General features: G+C 46.5%; 1 protein-coding gene across 1 annotated transcript; it reads left to right on the forward strand.

Moving 5' to 3' along the window:
* The first annotated feature begins 690 nt into the window (after positions 1-690).
* On the forward strand, positions 691-20,850 carry GALR1 (galanin receptor 1). The gene is made up of 3 exons (XM_027577690.2): positions 691-1,387; positions 5,732-5,797; positions 12,869-20,850. The coding sequence occupies exons 1-3, from the start codon at positions 722-724 to the stop codon at positions 13,184-13,186; spliced, it is 1,050 nt and encodes a 349-aa protein (XP_027433491.1). The 5' UTR covers positions 691-721; the 3' UTR covers positions 13,187-20,850.
* Positions 20,851-21,480: the final 630 nt, after the last annotated feature.

The raw sequence follows: 21,480 nt of genomic DNA on the forward strand, positions 1-21,480 counted from the left end.
CCCTTTAGGACTCCTGCAGTCCGTGAGCGCGCTGTGACTTCCGGGGGACTGGAGAGGCCCCCAGGGGCGCGGATTTCAGCCAGCTCTGTTTTCTACGTCTCAGTTGCAACAGGGCTCCGAGCACCCCCTCTGTCAGCGCTCGGGAAAGCGTCCAGAAAGCGCTCACCCTGTAGGTCACTTGGAATCCCTGCAAAAACTGGGAGGGGAGAGGAGGCGCCGCTGGCGTGGAGGCGCGGGCAGCCCTCTCCACGAACTGCGGCGTGCGCCGCTGCGCGCTGGCTGTGCCCCAGGAGCGACGCGGGAAGGGAGCGGCTCAGAGCAACAGGTGCAGCCCGAAGCCACTCCCGGGAACGAGGGAACCGGCCAGCAGGGACCAGGAACCGGTAAGGCGCAGAGGGCTCTCTCCATCCCTGCAGCTGCACTGGCGGGTCCCTCCTCCCGGGTCTGGGCGGCCGCGCAGAGGGCAGCGGCGCCCGGGCAGGAGGGAATCCCGCGCTCTCGGGACTGCCACACATTCCCGGGAAGGTCCCGATCTGGGCTCCTTGCAGGCGGCCTCGCACAAAGACGGAGCCACTAGGCTCAGCCTCAGGGTGCGTGCCCATCGCGGAGCTTCAGGATCGGAAACTCGCCCTCTGCACACTCAGGGTCGGGACCCCTGGCTCCTCCGAGCCTTCTTCCTCAGCAGGGCACCCTCGCCAGCGCGCCTGGGCGCCCGCGGGCCATGGAGCTGGCAGCCGGGAACCTCAGCGAGGGGAACGTTAGCGGACCCGAACCCCCCGCCCCGGAGCCCAGACCACTCTTCGGCATCGGCGTTGAGAACTTCATCACTCTGGTGCTCTTCGGCCTGATCTTCGCGTTCGGCGTGCTGGGCAACAGCTTGGTGATCGCCGTGCTGGCGCGCAGCAAGCCGGGCAAGCCGCGCAGCACCACCAACCTGTTCATCCTCAACCTGAGCATCGCCGACCTGGCCTACCTGCTCTTCTGCATCCCCTTCCAGGCCACGGTGTACGCGCTGCCCACCTGGGTGCTGGGCGCCTTCATCTGCAGGTTCACCCACTACTTCTTCACGGTCTCCATGCTGGTCAGCATCTTCACCCTGGCGGCGATGTCGGTGGACCGCTACGTGGCCATCGTGCACTCGCGGCGCTGCCCCTCCCTGCGGGTGCCCCGCAGCGCGCGGCTGGGCGTGGGCTTCATCTGGGCGCTGTCCATCGCCATGGCCTCCCCCGTGGCCTACCACCACCGCCTCTTCCACTGGGAAGTCAGCAACCAGACCTTCTGCTGGGAGCAGTGGCCCAACCAGGGCCACAAGAAGGCCTACGTGGTGTGCACCTTTGTCTTTGGCTACCTGCTGCCGCTTCTGCTCATTTGCTTCTGCTATGCCAAGGTGGGCGCTTGGGGCGAGGGCAGGGGCAGGGGCAGGGGCAGGGGCAGGGGCGCGGGCCGGCAGCGGGCTGGGGGCCTCGGGGTAGCTCCTGTGTCCCCCGCGCCGCCCCTCTCGGAGTCCCTTTGCCCTCACCCGCTCCAGTTTTCTGGGCAGCTTGGGTTGAGAACCTTTCCCACAGCCCTTTGCCCTCCCCTGGTGGATGGTGTGGGAAAGGGTGTGAGGGAAAGTTACTTGGAGTCTGGGAGCTGCTGGGGAAAGTTTGCAGGTCACTTCCCAGAGGTCCTGCCTCCCCTCAGCCTCCCACAGCCCTGGACCCTGAGTTTGTCCCCTTGGCAGCCAGAATCGCCCTCAGTTTTAGCCACCCACACCCAGCACCGCGGGATCCAATCTGGGGACCAGACTGCAGGACTGCAGAGCCACCTCGAGCGCTGCCCCTTTCCCTCTCCCCTGCGCCCGCCTGGGGGCTCCTGGCTGGTCGCCCAGGTCCCCTTCCTGCTCCTTGAAGCCTCTGCTCCTGGCAAAGGCGCTTCGAACTGTATTTTACCGGAAGCTTAAGCTTGATAAACCCGAGTGCTAAAAGAATATTTCTTCACAGTATCTTGACCTGAGTCTCCAGAGAACTTTGGATGGCTGAGTTTCAATTCTGTTTAGAAGGGTTGTGTAGACAACATGAAGTGATTCAGGCCTAAATCCCTAACTCCCATCAAGAGTTGCATTATTGACACATCTGGCCCAGCTACCCCTCCCTCCTTACCAGGAAAATTACTCCCATCCTCCCTTCACATAGCTTGACAGAGCTCAGCAAACTCACATCCTCTCTCGTTAATAACAGTGGGTTTTGAAGCTGTCATACTGATCAGTCTTCAACTTTCTGGATATACTTGTTTGTGCTTGAGTAAGAATATATGCTTAATCACGTGACAGTGATTCGTGGGGGTAAACCCCAGCTCCCCAGTGATGATTCTGGGAGTATCGTCACCATGAGGAAAACATCTCTGCTGCCAACTTTTGAAATTCCCAGCATTTTATTTTTCGTCTTTCTCTGTCTCTCCTTCTACTTCTGATAAGGCCATGACTCTAGGGCCATGAGTAACCAGATCGCAGAAAGCAATACTTACTTACATTCAATTCATGTTTTTCCCAGCAAAAGTGTTTACTATAAGCCCCCTGGTTTCTGTTTTCCCCTGCCCCATATCATCTATGTAGAGTTGTGTCTGTTTGAATGGTAATAGTTTTGGATATTATCTGAAAGAATGGCCTGCATCAAAGGGTTATATATAAAGATACACGGAAGAGATAGGGCAAGATGGGACATTTGGAAGATAGCTGTGGTTTAGCTCCTTGCAAAACAGCTGGTTTAGTTACTTAGCCTTCTTCAAATGCAAAAGAGAAAAACAAACAAACGTGGTTCTACCAGTGCAGTGCTCAACCTCAGCAACTGTCTCGCTCAGTCTGCACAAGCCTGTGGGCGGGAGCATCCGGGAAAAGGTTTGGGAAGAGCAAAGCAACTGACCCAGATTATGAAGCTGGTAGATGGTTCAGGAACGGTTTTAAGGAAGAGTTTCCAGTCACCGAGGGGGGGCCTTAGGAACATAAAGCTCAGGACTCGAAGTGTTCTCAAAATATTTGGTGGTGAATTCATAATCACCTGAAGTAGAGCTGAAGCATACTGTTCTTTCACTTCCCAAAAGTCTCCAGGTCTTCTTGAAGGAAACGACAAGGCAAAATTATAGGAAAAATTAGGCTACATTTCTGTCATCTGAGAATATATGAAATTCACACATAGGGCAAAGTTTCAAAATAGTTTAAAAAAGTCAACAAATGCATGCTCATTGGGATACTTTTTACAAGGAAATAGTTTGCTTTTAAGCATAGCTGGAAATTCCTTTTACATTCAAGCTAATATTTGCAGATTCACTCCAGGGCTTGAAGAAGAGCTTAGGTATTTTTTTTCCAGCTGCTTTTCTTTGCCTCCATCATTAAGGAACACTGTCCAGCTAACGATTCTTCTTGAATGTTAGGTCCGGGACTAGCTGTTTCTCCAAGCCCAGGACTGATGGCCACTATGAAAAATCACAAATGGCTGAAAAGTCATCGGAGATTACATTCTTTTCCTTTTTTTTTTTTTTTTTAACTCAACACGGGAATTACATTTGAGTGTTACCTTCTACTTCCCAAACCTTATGATTTTGTGTAGAACAGTTTGTGCCTGACCATCCCTGAGAAACACGCAGAATGCCTGGGCTGGTGTGTGCTTGTAGTGCTCCTTTTTGCACGGGGCTGGCCCCTCGCTCTCTTTCCCTGAAGGGACTTCTTGTTTGGGACCGTCCACTATCTGACACGAGGGTAAACTCTTCATGTGCCCACCTGCCAAATTCTCCCACGTCCCCAGAGACATCTGATGCCCAAGGTGACCTCGGCCCAGGCTTGAATGTATGCATCCTACAGACACTGCTAAGTGTATAGAACCACAGAGTGACACCATCATGCCACCATCATCCTTTAAAGAAATGCAGTTACAACCCATCATGATACCTTTGATGACAAGATCTCATCAAATATATATCAATATATACATTATAATATATCAATGTGTGCTCGCAGTATGGGCCATTGAAGGGAAATAGCGAAGGAAACTCTACGTGGGTATTTTCTCTGTTGACCACTCAACATTCCACAGGTGGCCTGAAGTCCCTGAGATGTGGTGCAATGAGTTTGTTGAAGGAGTGAACAGACCCTCAGGCAGCATTATGAAGCAGATAATATTTCACTTCTCCGTTTGGCCTCCTCTCCAGATGTCCCTTTCTGATTTTGTTGTGCTGCCTGTCCTCTCTTCTCTCTTCTTGTCCCTTGTCCTCAATGACCGGAGTCCTCCTGTGGTCTCTTGCTGGGAAGGTTACCACAAGGAAACTCATAAGGCGCATCCTCTCTAGACAAGATCCTACAGAAGCTCTTCTGTTTTTCTCTTACATTCAGTTCCTGGAACCCTAATCTCTGTTGGCAGAACAGTTAAGTAATCTATCGTCAATGTATTGAAAGCAATCCTAAATGTTACCGTACCAAGGGAAAGACTCGTCTTGTTGGAGATGATGCTATGCCACTGTAGGAAGTGAGAAGTAGTTCGGCAGGGCTGAGAATTTGGTGTCAGAGATTCACACCCCTGTGATGTCTGCTTAACTTGCTTAGAGTTCATGAAGTTGGTAAATAAATCCTGTAGTTTCTTAATTAGGGTATAACCGATCACTCCAGAAGTCCTGCATCTAGCTGAGTGCAGCAACACTTTTGCAGTGAGTCCAAATTGATTACATTATTTCCATGCTGAGGTGCTAGAAGGAAACAAAAAAGTGTCTGAAAAGTGGTTTCTAGTTCTCTCAGAGCCTCATTTGGCAAACTACAGACAACCCAAAGCCCTTAGTCATCCAGAGGCTAATTTTTCCTTAGATGTTCACTCAGATGGTATATAAAAATGAACCCCAGTACAAGTCTGTAGGGTCGGCTCTGTTGTGTAAGACCGAGCTTATGTTGTAAATTCCTACATATAACCCAAATGTTTCACATCAGTTCTCCTGAGTATTACACTGGCAAGAGAAGGCAGAAATAGTTTCCCTAATGAACAGAGCCAGTATCTCTCAGGAGATCCTCTGACAGGGATGTTAATTGTAAAACCTTGCTAAACCGTCTATAAATCCCCAGAGAGGCTGAGTCCCCCACATGTGAGTTGTCTAAACTCATGGAAAAGTAGGTAGAATTAGAATAAAGAACTCAAGGAAAGCAAGTGGGTGGAAATTTGCTGTAAGGAGCCCACAACAGGAAAACAGAAGGAATAAGTTGAAGCAAACTTTGGCTGCACTGGAGAACTCTCTGATTACATCATCTTGATTTGCTCACCTGCTTGCTTTCCCCATTGGATGGTGCACTGGAGGGAGACCTCTGATTTTTCCACATATCTAGGATTTGGCATCGCTCCCGACGTACAGCAGGGAACTGGTGATTGTTAAAATGTGGAATCTTGGGGAAACTGAGGTGGAAAGTAGACCAGGAAGGACCCATAAATGGGTAGCAGTGTGACACTTTCTGGACAAAACTCCAGAGCCACACACCCCAGAATTTCTCTGCAAATAGATGCTGTGACCACAACAGTCCCTGTGTACTCCTGAATGTTAGAGAAACAGTTGCAGTTGGCAGTTCATATTCCTTGTTACTTTGGCACCTTATGTGCATTTCGATTCGAATGATTTTATAAGTAATGTGATTACCAGGTCAGAGTGTCAAGAATTGTCAGTGCAAATCAGACAAGGAGCTGTGGGCAAGAGGCAAACAGTTTTATTAGTCTGTATTTTCCAGGTCCTGAATCATTTGCATAAAAATTTGAAGAACATGTCAAAGAAGTCAGAAGCATCGAAGAAAAAGGTAATATTCACAAATACATATTCTATATGTCACATTTCAGAGCTTAGTTCGTTTTTATTCCTAATTATCCTAATTAGGTCCACCACGACCTGTGACATTTAGTTTCTTTGGGACAGACATCTGAAGTGGACCGCTGACCATGAGGCACAGGGTAGGCATGGAAAGTCAGCTTCTGAGGGCACCACAGGTGACCAGATGCTGCGTGGAAACTTAGACGGAGGTTTGGAGAAGTGAGAAAACAGGTAGTTTTTTGGATTCTCTTTAGGAGATGTGTTCTAGGTTGATTGGGACAGAAGGTAGAGTTCCTGACGTCCATCTTATTGTGTATTTATCATCGCTGATGTGATTCCAGGAGGCTCTGGCTTAACTGTCTTTTCAGAGATGTTACTTTAATCTCTCTCCTAAGCCCCAAGATCAGATGCATTGTCCTCTCTTCCTCTTGGACTTGTGCTGACACTGGTCCCTCCGGGGAAATGGGGGAGGGGCCCCAAAGGGACTTCTACCCACTTTTGTCTTTCTCGTCCCACGAATCCTGATTTAAACAAGCTTCTCCTGAGTCATATTAAGGCATCTAACACCCTGGTATTTATTACAGTTCACATTTTGAGAAAAACTATGTTACAAATCAGGATTAATCTAACTCTTACATAATACCTATAGAATCTCTGATTTTAGAAAGTAGAATAAGAGTATTGGACAAGATGTTTAGGGAGGAGATATAGCCAGACATTTTCACCCATAAATGTTAGTCGTAACATCACAAGGCGCCTTGCTTGTCCTTCTAAATATTTATGATGATCAAGGATGCATAATTGGCAGAGATTATAGTTTGATCATATTTACTTTTTAACAGTTCTAGTTAAAGCACAGCTCTTCTCGCTTGCCTTGTTTATAACATGGCTGAGAACATGTCTGTTCTCCGACCGGATGAGAAGAAGTGGTAGAACCTGGATGGAAGCCATTTAGCCCGCCTTCCACATACGCTCACGGAGTGTCAGCAATAACCCCCGAAGACTAAAAGGTGCAGCCTAAATAACCAGACTGTCTTACCTCTTCCATCCATTGATCCGTCCTTACATCTCAGCAGTTATGTAGGTTTTATTTTACGTTCCTGGATCCCTGTGAGCGGCCAACAGCGTTCCGTTGTGTGAGTGGGGTCATCGCTAAAGCCGGTCTTTCCCTTCCTGCTGTTTTCAGTGATGTTGTTATGCTGGACTATTTCCACTTTTTTTTTTTTTAAAGATTTTATTTATTTATTTATTTGAGAGAGAGAGAATGAGAGACAGAGAGCACGAGATGGAAGAGGGTCAGAGGGAGAAGCAGACTCCCCGCTGAGCAGGGAGCCCGATGCGGGACTCGATCCCGGGACTCCAGGATCATGACCTGAGCCGAAGGCAGTCGCCTAACCAACTGAGCCACCCAGGCGCCCTATTTCCATTTTTTAAGTCTGTCTTCTAGTTTGTCCTCTGAGCCGCTTGTCTCCAAGAAAATGATTCATTACAAATAATTAAGGATTGTTTGTCATTTCCCCGGGATAGTCATTCATGGACAGAGTTGACCCATGGGACTGGAAGGGGCTGGGCTTCCCTGGGGCAGCCAGCTCTGCAGTGGGACGGCCGAGCTGGGGTCAGGGGAGGCACAGGGAGCGTCTGTACGAGGACCTGGCCTGCCGAATGCCCACCGAGGTGATGTCACCGGGCCATGTCGCATGCTTATTGCTGAGGCACAGGATTCACGCTTCCCAAAGGAAAGGGTCAAACGCTTCCTTAGCATTGGCTGCCTCGTATCTGTGGGCTGTGGCTACTGACACTTCTCCGCACCACTTGTGAAGTGGTGCGGAGAAATGGTGGGAGTCCCCGCGAAGAACAAAGTGATGAAAAGAATGAAAATAGATCTTATAAGAAACAACTAGAAAAGCTTCTGCTTTACAGAGAACATCTCTACGGATTAGTTGAATAGTTTCTGTGTTTAGTTGTATAGATATGTATGTGTATGGGGCCGTATGTATGTTTACATGTGAACATGCATATATGTGTGTTATAGGTTACATATGCACATATATATACATATATACACATTTATTTTATGTACACATATATGTGTGCACATCGTATGCATGTGTAAATATAATTCTTATCATAGGAGAAGATTTAGCATTTGGAGGTGGGAAGGGGACTTTTTCTTCCATTCTCAGAGCCTCTGACCCTTAACAGCCCCTGAACAGATGTCAGGTCTCTTCTGATACCTTTAATTGCTTCCTTGTTTGTAGAGAACAAATAAGGTGTGAAGCTGGGGGTGGTGTGAGTGCCCATGTCTGAGCAGGAGGTAGCGGGGAGGTGCACCGAGGGGTAGGAAGAGGGCAGAGGATGGGGAGGAGGAGTGGGGAGAGAGGTCTGGGAGAGAAGCCTGGAGGCAGAGACATTCCTGCAGGTCTTAGCGCAGGGAGGGCTGTTGCGTGTGCACGCTCGGTCCCTGGGCGACGGGGATCTGCCTGAGACAGATGCTCAGAGTTCACTCAGCTCAGTTGCACTGGTTTGCAGCCCTGCTTCTCCATGGAGTAGGGTGGGGTAGAGCTCCCGTCCTCCCAGCTGTCTCCATCCATGCCAGGGCTCCGTGTGCAGGCGCACGCCGGGCTCGGGGTGGACAGTTAGGCCCTTTGTGATGAACATGCTGAACAGTTGTTCTGCATGTTTGGAGGAACATACAAAGAAGAACATGATCTCAATGGTAGAAATAATAGTAATGGTAGTGTAGAGTCCTGTGGCTGACGTGATGCTCTCCTACACACCAAGAAATGTTTCCTGGCATGAGGCTGAATGGATATGGAAACAGGGACTCTGAGGTCATCTCTGGAAGACTTCAGAATGGGCTGGACCGTGTATGGATGGGCACCTCTGAGGGGAGATTAGAGGCTCCTTGACCTGTCAACCTGGTTTCTTTCAGCAGCTGCTCCCTGCCCCCGCCCCCAGCTTGAAGTAACTCAGCAAGCTTTTTGGCTGTCATTCATACATTTAAGAAATGTTTTCATCTCTCCCTTCTTTTGGCCACTGTTTTCTTCCCAGCAAAGCTCCGTTAGACATATTGTGCGTAAGATTCTTTGAAGAAAGAACAGATGTCTTAGATGACTTTGAAGAACATCTCACAGGGGGAAGAGAGATTAATATTTTTCAGATACTGTTGGTAGAGAGAGCAAAAAAAAAAAAAAAAAAAAGACCAACAAGGCTATAAAGGACCCAGTCTCAAGGATAATAAGTTAGTATAGAGGTTTTTTTTATATAACTTTAAAGGATACTTCCTCTGTTTTAAAAGTTAGTGTTGGGATTCGATCCAATACATGGTAAAAAGAGGGAAGTCGTAGATACACTGGGTATAACCCCATCTCTGATTAAGGCAGTGATACTATAAGAAATGAAAAAAAATGATGTAAGAAATTAAAAACAATCAGCCTCATTCTCCACAGGAGGGAATTCTCTCATTACGTGCTGACATTTCAAATAGAAGGAGAACAAGGAGTTCCCCCAAGTCTTTCTGAGGCAAAGGCAAGGTTCGGCCTTAGGGGCTGTCAACACTGAGGAAACAGCATTGCCTTTAATTTGAGATGGGGAAGATAATTTGCTTTTGTTGTGGCTTTTATGGGATTCACTAGTGGTTCTTCAAATACCCCTGAGCTTTTTAAAAAGGCAGGTTCCTGGTAAGTACCTCCTGGGTAAGTACCCAATAACCTTACCAACCTCACCATGCCATGAGTTTTAACAAGCAGTGTCCTGGGTAATGATGGGCACGGGGAGATCCCGGGTCTGGGATTGTCCTGTGCATTATTCTGACCGGCTCTTCAAGTTAGAGCTGGTGTTGTTGGCACTGGTCGCCCGAGTTGAGAGTTGGACGCTGTGGGTAGTGACGTTGGCTGCCGTTCTGCCGTGTGGCCTCCTTTCCTGCAGCCACGTCCCCTCAGCTGGGCCTGGGGCCTGCAGGCGCCTGCACTAGGGAGACAGAAGAAGACAAACACCTGTCTCCAACGACACCTGGATGCATTCGCCCGTCTCTGAGGCTGACTGGAGGAAGCCCAAGGCCGTGGGACCGCGAGCCCGAGCCCATGTGCGGGGTGCTGACATGGATGACAGCTAGGAGGACATCAGTCTGCTGGGTGGAGATGGTTGGTGAGCAGGGAGAAAATGGGAAATCCAAGAAGATACTACCTGAGAGCAGTCAGTGTGGACGAGCATTCTCTTTCATTCTTCTGGGAACAACCTTAAATAGCTGATAGAGTTTTTGTATGTGCCCAGCAAGTGTTCTTTCCCGATATCTATTGTAAATTGTAGTCCTCTCATATTCAATGCTATGGGGAGACCAAGAAAAGAGCCTTGTTCATGGTTCTAAGAAGATCAGGGGAATCACTAAAAATTGAGAGGTAAATTTGGGATGAACTGCAAACACATACACATATAAAATATGCCATTTTCACGCACATTACCTTGCCCCACGGACTGGATCTTATCAATAAGCTGCTGGGGTCTGTTTCTGTCCTAAGCTTGGCACTTAGTAGAAACTTCCTGAAAGAAGCAATAAAATGGGATATCCAGAGCGTATTCATTTGGTGAAGTAGAGAGATGTCCTCTCTGTCTTAGAAAGAAAAGATGATGTGTTCTGTTCTATTTGTGGGTATAATTATGTCTCGATTGTTTTTGATTAAATCATCTGGGAATGGAATCTCTCATACGCTAATGGATAAGTGGATTGATAGCAGACAATCTGTTAACATATGTGAACAAATTTCTTGTTTGCTTTGTGTGTCATGCAGTAAGCGGCTTTAATATGTAATCCTGCCATCCTATAAAAAACCTGTTGTTGGATTTTACCTGAGTTGTTTTAAGTGTTTGAATGGATGAGGCACAGTCAGAATCATTTCACCGGGGCAGGGTGTCGAGGCCAGGGAGGTTACGTCATTTTTCTAAGGCTGCACATCTAGGTTATGGCTAGCATGAGTCCCAGGCTTCTACACAATCCATGGCACCTTGTGATGGTGAGCAGTCCTGTCATGCATTTGTCCTGGCCTTGCCCCAAAATCCCACCCCTCCTCCAGCATCTCTGCCTCCACCTGGTTATGGAGTGCCTGCCTTCCAGCCCATGTCTCTGATGGACGTGTGCTGTGTGTGGGTTTGCTGCCAACGTTGGTCCTGTGGATATGGGCGGCTTGCTGCTGCCCTCCTGGGGGTGCGGCTTCTACAGTGGGGTTCTCATTTTCACGGGGCTGGTGGAGGGGCTGCAGGGCAGGGCTTGAGGCAGTATGTTCCCAGGGATGTCCTAGCCATGGAACCACCTCCTGTATCCTGCCCTCGCTCCATGTGAGGACCTGAGAATGAGCATCCCCGTGCTCTTCAGCCTCCTTCCTTCCGTCTCCTTCAGTCCTCCCAAACCTCCTTCCCCTTATCTGTCCATTCTGGTCGGCCGGGATTTGGTCTGTGTAGAAGGGAAAGCTCTGGCGGGGAGGTCAGGGAAAGGTATGCCCTTACCCTTTCCCTCCTGGGGTGGGTGCTGGTTACCGGTGCTCCGGACGTCCGTGTTTCCACTCCAAAAACTCTAGCAACCAGGGCTAAGTCTCAGAGAGAAGATTCCAACCTTCAGGCAAGGGGCTCCGAGCCTGCATCTCTCATGTCCTCCAGATCCCCTTCCCTGCCGGTGGTGACCTGGGAGCTGGAGCAGTCGAGCACAGGGGGCTGGGGACATTTCCGTGCATGGTTCCGTTGGAGGTCCAGGTGACCTCTGTCTTCTGAGGCTTTGATTGTCCACCCAAGTGCCCTGATGCTCTGGTTTTCCGGGAGCTCGGGGAGCGGCGCAGAGCGGGAGATGGGGTTGATGGTGACTAGGCAGATTTTGCAAGCTATCCTCTCCCTGTGTCTGAGCATTCAGTGCATGGGTTTGGGATCACATGACAGGGCTTCCCGCTCTAACTTAGCGTTCGGCTCTGGAACACCAGGCACCTGTCTTGACCTTTCTAAATCTCAGCGTTCTCATCCCAGACCCGTGATCCTGATGGGATCTGCTTCCCGCACACGGCCAGCAGTCAGGCAGTGACATTCCCAGTCATCCCCCACTGCCCCTGTGCTGCTGTGGACATCAGCAGTCAGGACCCTGCTTGGTTCCGGAGCCACCATGTTGCAGGAGGGGCAACCTTTTAAGGAAGGAGCCAGCTGATTGTGTTGTATTTTACTTTAAAAAATATTAAGAGCCCACCATCTTTTGTTTGAAGCCATAGATAGTTTCCAACTAATCCCAGCATTACTATCTAGTTGTTGCCTTTTGAACATGTACGCAAAGGGCTGCCGTGAAACACAGGAAAGGTGGTCCTCAGGCTCAAGCCCAGCCCACTGAGGAGGTGATGGGCAAGCACACAAAGCATGCTGCAGAAGGGGAGCTGGAGGGAAGGCTCGTCTTGTGCTGAGGTCCTTAATCAGGTATGGCTTTCTTCCATCCCCTGCTTGGCCCGAATCTCAAAGGAAACACGTGGGTCCTGCCTTTGCCTCCAGCTTTTTTCTGATTTAGGGGCAGCGAGGGAAGGAGGGAAGGGTTATATGCAAGCCGAACAATGGGGCTAGTTGGGCCCCCGACAGAAACTGAGATGTCTCTCTGGAATGCATCAGTGTGTTGGGGTCTTTCACTTGGCAGAGTTTAACGAGGAGAAATAAAGAAATACACGGTCGTTGAGGCCACCGTTCGGAGAGGTTTTGAGCACTCGCCTGAGCTGTGTCTCGGGTGACACTGTCTCAGCGTGTGCCCTGCTCAGAGCTTTGTAGGTTTTAAAGTCACAGTGTTTAGTGTCTGCACATTTGTATTCCCGTGTTCCAGAATATGCTTCCCGTAGTCCACATGCCTCTCACATATGTGATGAAGTTATTCCACGTCCCGGACAAGTTTGGAAAAAAACTGTGATATGAAGTCGCGGCCAACACTTAAAGCGGATTCAGTATCTGATTCCATCGCAATATACATAAAGTGATCTTAGAGCGTGTTCCAAGCTCCGGATTCTTCTCCTGTTCTAACTGACATGTTTCCTTTGTTTTCTTCTTCTTCTAGACCGCGCAGACGGTTCTGGTGGTGGTTGTAGTTTTTGGGATATCCTGGCTGCCACACCATGTCATCAGTCTCTGGGCTGAGTTTGGGGTTTTCCCACTGACCCCCGCCTCCTTCCTCTTCAGAATCGCTGCCCACTGCCTGGCGTACAGTAATTCCTCGGTGAACCCCATCATATATGCTTTTCTCTCTGAGAATTTTAGGAAGGCCTATAAGCAAGTGTTCAAGTGCCGCATTCACAATGCATCACCTCTTAATGATACTAAAGAGAACAGAAGTCGAGTAGACACCCCGCCGTCCACCAACTGCACTCACGTGTGAGAGGGGTGTTAGCACACACTTGTGGAGTTTCCCCACGCGTGGACCAGATGCAAAACCACACAGGAGGGGCTCAGCAAGGCTGCAACTTCTTACGTTCCCAACAATTCATGTCATTTTAACTAAATTCCACTTGGTTTTTTTAAAAAAAACTGCTTTGATCCATTTAGGAAATCTCTAGGAAAGATTATTTCTAAATTTTATTTCCAAAACAAAAGAAAATGCCAACGAGTTTTATGCCTCTACAGAAATGAAAGTTTAAAAGAGTTCCATAGATATGTTCAAGTCTTCACAGAATAAAGAATCAGGACCGATAAATATGGTCAGGAATATTGGCAATCTACATTTTGAAGCAAATTTATTTAGAAAAAAAGTGTATGTGTTAATTCTTCAATTTTAAGAAAATAGGTAATGTTGTAGGCTATGTGTTTTAAAATATGATCACGGACACACGATGAAAGTTTTACCTGAATTTAATTTTTGTGGCCGTTTGTATAGAGATGTATCTCTATACAAACATCTGTTAAATGGAAGTAAGACTTTGCCAAGTGTATTTGCACAGCCCTAGTTTTCTCCCGCCTGTAAATAAGGAACAGGGTTTCTGGGGACAAGCTGCACCCGTGTGGGATCATGAGGTCTGTTAACTACCCCAGAGACTAGCGCTCGGATGCCCTGGTGACTCGGGATGGCAGCCGTGGGTGCTGTCCTTAAAACTATCCCGTGATGTATGCTTTGTAGAGTTAATTAAAAAAAAAATCAGGGAAAAATGCCAAATGCAACTATTCTAAGATTGGAAGCTCTAGGTGAGATTTGAAAAGGAAACTGGTCATGAGAGTTTTATAAATCTTCTTGCCCGGGGTAGTAGCTATGCCTCGAATCTCGAAAGGAACTGAGCCAAAGAGAGTTAAAAAATAAGTCAGTGAGGACGCTGTGTAGATAATAATTTCTCTGGGGCCAGAGAGAAGTCAGAATTCAGTAAGCCACGTGCAGCAATGGATATGCCACGTGCAGAAAGCACACTCGATGTTTGATTCAGATAACGTTTGAGGAATATGTTGTGCAAACAAATGCTTTTTTCATTAAATTTGTAGTAATGTTAAATGCACATTTATCCCAAATATTGCTTCATCTGGAAATGTTAAATTGAAGTTAAAATGATCACAAGCTGAATTTCAAATGTAGTTTTCATGACAATTTCATATTTATTCATGTTTACAGTGAAAAAATGGGGTGAAAATATTAAATTATCCTATCATAGAAGACTAGTTTTCAGACTACGGGATTTTGATATATTTTAGGAGAATACTAAAACAACAAGGCTTTTAAAAAAAGGATTTAGCATAATGTACACCTGTGTCAAATCAAGATTCCATATGAAATATAGAATTTTAGATAAAAAACTCAATACAAGTCTTTGCATGTTAAATTCTCTAGGTTATGGACTGATTGTCACTAATCACAAACACAAACACAAACAGTATTTATGCTTAAAATGGTACAACTGATTCTCTAGACAGAAAAGGAGAAAATTCTTTGAAAAGATGGGAAATCATGAGCTTTCATGTTTGGGCCTGGGGAAAGAAGCTGTGTGTATGTGTATGTGAGTATTTTAAAGAATAGCGTAGGTCCTTTGCATAGAACATTTTTTGCACTTTATTAAATGTAGCAGCAGAAACGTTGCATCCTGACGATACCTCACGTACTTTGTGGAACTTGAAGCTGCTGTTGCAAACACCCGTTAACACACACAGCTGTATGGAGACGAGCCTCCTGGCTGCCTTTGGATTTGCATGGTTGACAAAGGCTTCCTGCACTGCGGCTGTTCCTCGGTTTTCCTCTCCCGATTCCTCCACACGCACAAGGGAGTATTAAAAAAATACAGTACCTAATGCTGCTGTTCTGTCGGCAGAACATGGAAGATGTGCTGCAACAGGACGCGCTTACTGACCCACATTGCTCCTCTTGGTCCTTTTGCCATTTGTTGTCGGCAGGACAGAAGGTAGAGGAACCACTGGTCCCCGTGAAACCTCAAATTTGCTGAGTGTGGATGCAAATCACTTCGTTTCGTAGTTAGAGCAGACTTTTTTCCTGCCCATCGTCATTCCTCGCCTTCAGAGCACAGGTGGTCGCTTGTGTAACAGATTTTGATGCTGATGATAACGTGTATCCTGCGAAGATCTGATAGGAACAGACTCCAGTTGCCCAGAGAAGTGTCGGAGTGTCTGCTTCCTAGGGGTTTGTTTTTCTAATACATAATTGATGTGACGAATTCAGAAGCACCTTTGCTTCCTTCACTAAATAAAGAAGACCTCCCAAGGACACGCTTTTTCTTGCCACAGCCAGACTAAAGGAGAAATACTGTATTTGCCTTTGAAGTCGGGCTGCTTGAAAACCAGGTTTTTGGTGAACCTCAAAGAAAATTGATGTTTTCCACCTTAGATTTGGCTGCCTCAGTATCCCAAGGTGACTGTTATATTTCTGGACATTGGCTTTCACATTTAGAGACTGGCTCTGGCATGTTAAATAGCCAAATTGCCGACAGCTTCTTACATCTGTGTCCCGATTTCAGTTTCCTGCTGAGAAGAAGAGAGACATGGTTGGAAAGTCTTTCCCGTTCTTCATCCCCAGGAGATCTCTTCAGGAGATGTTCTCTGCTGCTCTGACCATGTGCGTGCTCAGAGGCCATTCTCTGGATATTTTAGGTACATATTTTTGCCTTTAATGCAATTGTTCTATGCACACATTGGGAGTAATACAGTCATCTCCTTCTCTTCCTCCATCCACACTGTCTTGTGCTTTTCTCGATACTTGCGTGCATCCCGAGTTTGTCACTGTGATATTTACTATAGTGGAATCCCTCCTTCGACCCCATTATGCAGAGCGACGGTGAAGAGGGGAGGTGGTTGCCGAGCTGCACGAGCCACTCGGGCTACAAGCTGCTTGTGAGTCAACTGTCACCTGGGGTCTGACCCAGTGCCTTGGGACGCGCGGAGGCAGTGAGGCTCACAGTTCCTGCCTGTTAGCTGAAAGCCGAGGTCAGGCTTCTTGTGAGCAGGAGAGAGGAACCTGGCTGGGCATCCATTTCCTTTCCCAGGATGCCCAGATGCTTGCGAGTCCCAAAACGCTCGTGCTGAAGCCGCTAAATACAATAATGGATGGCTTCACCATATTCCTGCTTAAAGGGACTAATTAAACACATGTATATAAACTAAACAGTCATGTAATTTGGGTAATTATATCAATGTGGTTTCTTCCTCTGGAAACTTGTCATCTAAAATGTGTAAATTTGATCTACACTGATGGCAGATGTCTCCCAGCTTTTAAAATTTGTGAGTGGCTTTCTAGATAAGGCAATCATGTTCTTCTTGGCCATTAAAAAATGTTGTGCATTAGGTTATTTGTCAAGTGGATGTTAATGACTTGTTTACGTCAAAAAGCCATATAAAGCAAGAGTAGGTGGCCTAAAACGCTGATGGTTACCTATTGTCTTGGAAAGAAAAAATTACGGAATGCAATTATATCTGATTTTAATTTATAAAGTATCTTGATTTTTCTCTTTTAGAAGTGGAAAACTTGAGCCTGATGAACAGTTTAACACGCTGATAACCTCTTTGATGTGGGCTGTGTCTAAGGACAGTGTGCTCTTTATTGTAATGCATCACTCAGGATCTTTTGTTTGTTGACTTTTATTAGCATGGTAGATTCACTCACACTCACCTTTTTAACTTTGGCTGCCCTTCTGAGATCCAGAGCTGGGCACATCTACTTGATTTTGGCAAGACCTTTAGAAACATCAGCGGGCCCTGGGCATTTGCTTCCCTGCTGTGTTGGGCCCTACTCACCGCTTGCTCCTGAGCGCATGCTCCGTGCACCCTCCTCCAGCCCTTGTTCACGTGCACCTGAGAGCTCGGGTTCTGTCCTGGATGCAGCTGCACCGGGAGGGGTCATCCTGGCAGGCAGAGAGCAAGCTCTTAGGTCTTGTGTACATTGGGGAAATAATCTCAGCTGAACTTCCTCCGTCTGTTCTAACGTTGGCTGTTTCCCATATTTAAACAATTGTGTGGAGAACTGGTCCTACGGTTAAAGGTTTCAATGCACTACTGAGGTGGGAAGCCTCATCCTTTCTGCTGGTGAACAGATTTCTGGATGTCTCTGGGTATGTTGTGCGAGTCCAAGTTTCCAGCATAAGAGGTCAGATCTCCAGCTGCTAGAAGAGATTGGAACTGGGATCCACCATTCAAATTCTTTACTCTCAGGCAGCGGTAATGTATAAACTGGGGTGAATCTTGGGGGCCACTATGGGTCTCATAGGGGACACCATGCACTCTAGCACCTTATTTCAAAAGATCGCGTATTGATTGTTAAAACTGAACCATTTCTGTGTCATTGTTCTGAAGACCACGGTGGATCTATGAAGTTCTTTCTCCCCCTTCGGTGAGCTTGTTCTGGGTCGCCAAGGTAACCTGCCATCCGGTGGGTGAAAACAGGATGGGGTAGGGGCTGGTGCTGGTGAGGAATGGATTGTGTGGGAGCCCTTTACAGTGTGTTAAACGTCGGAGCCAGTGTGAGGCATACATCCAGGCACGGGAAAGGTAGTGAGGGCACATCTTGCATGGGACGGGTTGTGTCTATGCGGCCAGATGCACCTGTCACCAGCACTGCAGGTGTGGCAGATGACGTAAGGGATTCTGTGGTGAAGGGATGAGTGTCAGCCCCTACAGAAAATTTGTGAAGTCCCCACTTTACGGAGCTTATGCAGCAGGGTACCAAAGGTGAAATGGGAGGCCTCCACGATGTAACCGGCTGTGGCTGGCATCTAAAGGATTGCTGAAGGTTCAAAAAATTGCAGAGTGTCACCTAAGTGTTGGTTGCAGAGCGTGCTCCTTGGGGACCTCAGGCTCTGTAGATCTTCAGGGCCGTGCACCGAGGAGGGAGAGCCAAGGCCAGGGGAGTGGATGCCAGGCTCCTGTGTGGTTCAACCAGAGCACATCTGCCTCAGTCTGCCTCTGGATTTGCACCTCACATTTCACTGATAGCTACTTAGAAACAACTGATCCAAGGCAATTTGCGATCTTCCAAATTTGTCATCCTTGAGGGATCCCTGAATAACTAACACTTTTCATATCTTCATTTTTTTGGCTGGACTCATGCCTTTTTCCTGGTTACCCTATCCATATTTCTCCCTTTAACAGTGGAATGTCACAAACACAAGCCTCAAGAGAAAATTACTTTTGTAAGGATCACGGATGACCACTTTCTTCAGAGAACCGGAAGGTAGTAGAGCAGGCCCATGGGCACGTTCATCCTGAGGGCCCTCTTTGGGGAGCTGATTCTGGTGATGCCACACCCACCGGAGCTCCCCTCAGAACAGAGAGGGGAGTCAGGAGGCGGGCACCTGGCTCCAACAGCTCTCCCAGGCACGCTCCGTCTGGTGGTGCAGGATGAGGCTTCCCGCCATGCTCTGCCCCTCCCTGTATCCACTCTGCTAAGAGATTTGAGCAGGGGGATGGCCTTTCCGTGATCCCTGAGCTGGCTACAGCTCTTTCTGATTGGCCATAACCGAAGACGAAATTTAGCTGAGTACCTTGGGGCACAGAAGAGCCAAAGTAAAGGGCCAGAATCCAATTATAAATGGATGTCTTGCCATTTAACCTGCTAGTGTGGATATCACTAGTTAAACAGTGTCCTTCTAGAAATGACCAAAGTCCAAGAAAGCAGAAGTGGATGGGGGGGGCGGTGGTTCCTGCTGATTTTCAGTGGAAACCGTCCCATCTTGTTAGAAAGAAAAATCATTGTAAACATGTAGTTGTGACACATTTTGTCCAGCTTTGATGAGGAGAAACTATTGATTACAACGGAAAGCATGTCATTTCCCCACTGAAGAGACTGTTGCTGGTGTGTAGACGTAGCTAATGAAGTGGAATTCAGTGATGCAGCTCAGGGTCGGGGGACACAGGGTGAGATGGGTAGGAGAGTCGGGCACGCGTGTCCTACTTAATTACCCGTAGCCTCAGGGTCCCGTGGGGAACCTAACAGGGAAGGTATTGCTGAGTGAGTGAGCAGATGCTTCGTGTGTGATATTTTCAAAACAGGGCTAACATGGATATAAAATTCAATTTAACGATCCTCTTCACATTAAATCAGATTATAATTTAGGAATATTTACAACCTGAAATGAATACATTAATATTATTTTCCATACATTGATTTTTCTAAGAGTCATGTTTTATTGTCATATATTTCATAAAGATTGAAGATTTCACACTGAGGGTTAGGAATGCAATGTTTCCTTGAACGGCGTTGGCAAATCTTTTAGTTTCTCAAATTGTATCTGCCTGAGTGAGGAGGACAACTGTACCTTGTACAAAAGGTCATAGACGTTGGGGCCCTTCAGGGAGGTTTGGTTTAACCCTGTTGGTCAGCTGCTTTGGAAAGGCTGTCTTTGGTATTCTTACATATAAAAAAAGACTTGAAAGGGATGAATGATTGTGAGTCCCGAAACGGAAACACATTGGGATGAACTAGGGGTGCTGCAGAAGGTACTCATGATGCTCGGGCCTCAGCTTACAGCCATGGTTCTCAAGCTTTACCAAGTATCAGGATCTCTTGAAGAGCTTATTAAAACAGACTACTGGACCTTGCCTCCAGAACTTCTCATTTCGTGCATTTGGGGTAGAGTCCCAAGATGGGCATTTCTAACAAGCATTTTGGTGATATTGATGCTGCAGGTCCAGGGACCACATTTTCAGAGCTCCTTCGTGATTCGATTGTGTTGGAGATGAAGCCCAGGCATCTTTGTAAGGCCGATGACATACTGCCAGAGTTAAGAACCATTCAAGTTGAGTAGATGGCCCATTGCACATCTAAACTCCTGTGGTTCTATGAAAAAGAAGTTGCTTATATGGGATCTAAATCATTCAGATTTTATTGTTTACATTGGTCAGATTCATAAAATATCTGTTCAACTATTACATTAGCCTATCTGCAGAAATTTACAAATTTTCCAAGTGTGAAGGAGTTTGATACCTTACATGTAGGGATTTCAGAGATTATCATATTTTTCCCCTCCAAAAAATAGCTTGATGGAAAAGAACACCTGTATATTAATTTTGCCCCCTCTCCCCCAAATAGAGGGGAGAATATAGCATTCCAGTTGTTACATGTGAATTTTTGAACTCAGTGTTTAAATTAAATATATGCATGTCTTTTTGTGCAGCTGTTGATTTTTAACTACATTATTATCTCTAAGAGATAATTGTAACTTCTCTGTCTTTAAGTTTTTCAGTTAATTATCTCTGGTTAACATAGTGGTGTGGATAAGGAAGAAAATCTGTATGTATTGATTTTTTGTTTTACTAATATGATTGCTTACACACGGCTGTATACATAATGATGAGCATGGATCTGCTTATACCAGCTGCTGTTACAAATACTCTCTGAAGTTTGTTTCTTTAAAATTTGTCCTATCGTCTATAAATCTAGCATGACTATAACGTATAAGTTTAGCATGAATACCAATAACCTTACAAAGCCAAACAACAAAAACTGAGCTTGTATTAATCCACTTAGTACCAGATGTAGGCATCCCAAATCACTTTGTGTTCTGCATGAAGTTTAGGTGGAATTTGTGATTTGAACCAATTTCTTGAATTGAAAATAAAATTTGTTCCTCAAAGTATTCATACTTACGAGTGTGTTATTTTCGAACAAAGCAATTGCCCCACTTTGTCAGGCCTATCCCTAAGGATAGGAACGCAATCCAAAGTTGTTGAATTATATTAGTTTCCCTCTCATGGGGAGCCATTGTGGAAAACATGGAGGAATCATGTTGGTGGAAAACTGACGATTATGTTGGTGAAAGTTTTCTTCCCCCTTCCCCGCCTCTTCCTTCAGCCTCTCCTTCTTCCTCTTCTTCTCTTTCCCTTTCTCTAAAAAGAATACGTGTCTATTGTGTTTGTGAAAATAACATAAGATTACTACCAGAAATTATAAAGAGGAAAGAGCCATCATTAACATCTTGTAGATATCCCCTCAATGAGTATACTTCATAACAGAGGATGAAAGGAAGGGATGGGGGATGGGAGAAGGAATTTCAGAAGAACTAGATCATAATATGCATTCTATTATAAATAAAATTATTAACTTTAAAATGGCTTGAATTTAATTGGCAAAATACAAAATGAAGTGAAATAGGAAGGATTGTTAAATTTTAAATAGTTGATCACTGTAAGTGATCTTACAAAGATTATGTAAGGTTAATGGGATTTGGAACAAAGTTTGTAACTATAAATACATTT

Source organism: Zalophus californianus, chromosome 14 (assembly GCF_009762305.2).
Source record: "Zalophus californianus isolate mZalCal1 chromosome 14, mZalCal1.pri.v2, whole genome shotgun sequence".
NCBI classification, from domain to species: Eukaryota; Metazoa; Chordata; class Mammalia; order Carnivora; family Otariidae; genus Zalophus; species Zalophus californianus.

What these genes read in the sequence shown, in the direction of transcription:
- GALR1 (XM_027577690.2), top strand. Translation starts at nt 722, where the DNA reads ATGGAGCTGGCAGCCGGGAACCTCAGCGAGGGGAACGTTAGCGGACCC. An exon ending in TTTGCTTCTGCTATGCCAAG is followed by an intron (nt 1,388 to 5,731) that starts GTGGGCGCTTGG and finishes TGTATTTTCCAG; the next exon opens with GTCCTGAATCATTTGCATAA. An exon ending in CAGAAGCATCGAAGAAAAAG is followed by an intron (nt 5,798 to 12,868) that starts GTAATATTCACA and finishes TTCTTCTTCTAG; the next exon opens with ACCGCGCAGACGGTTCTGGT.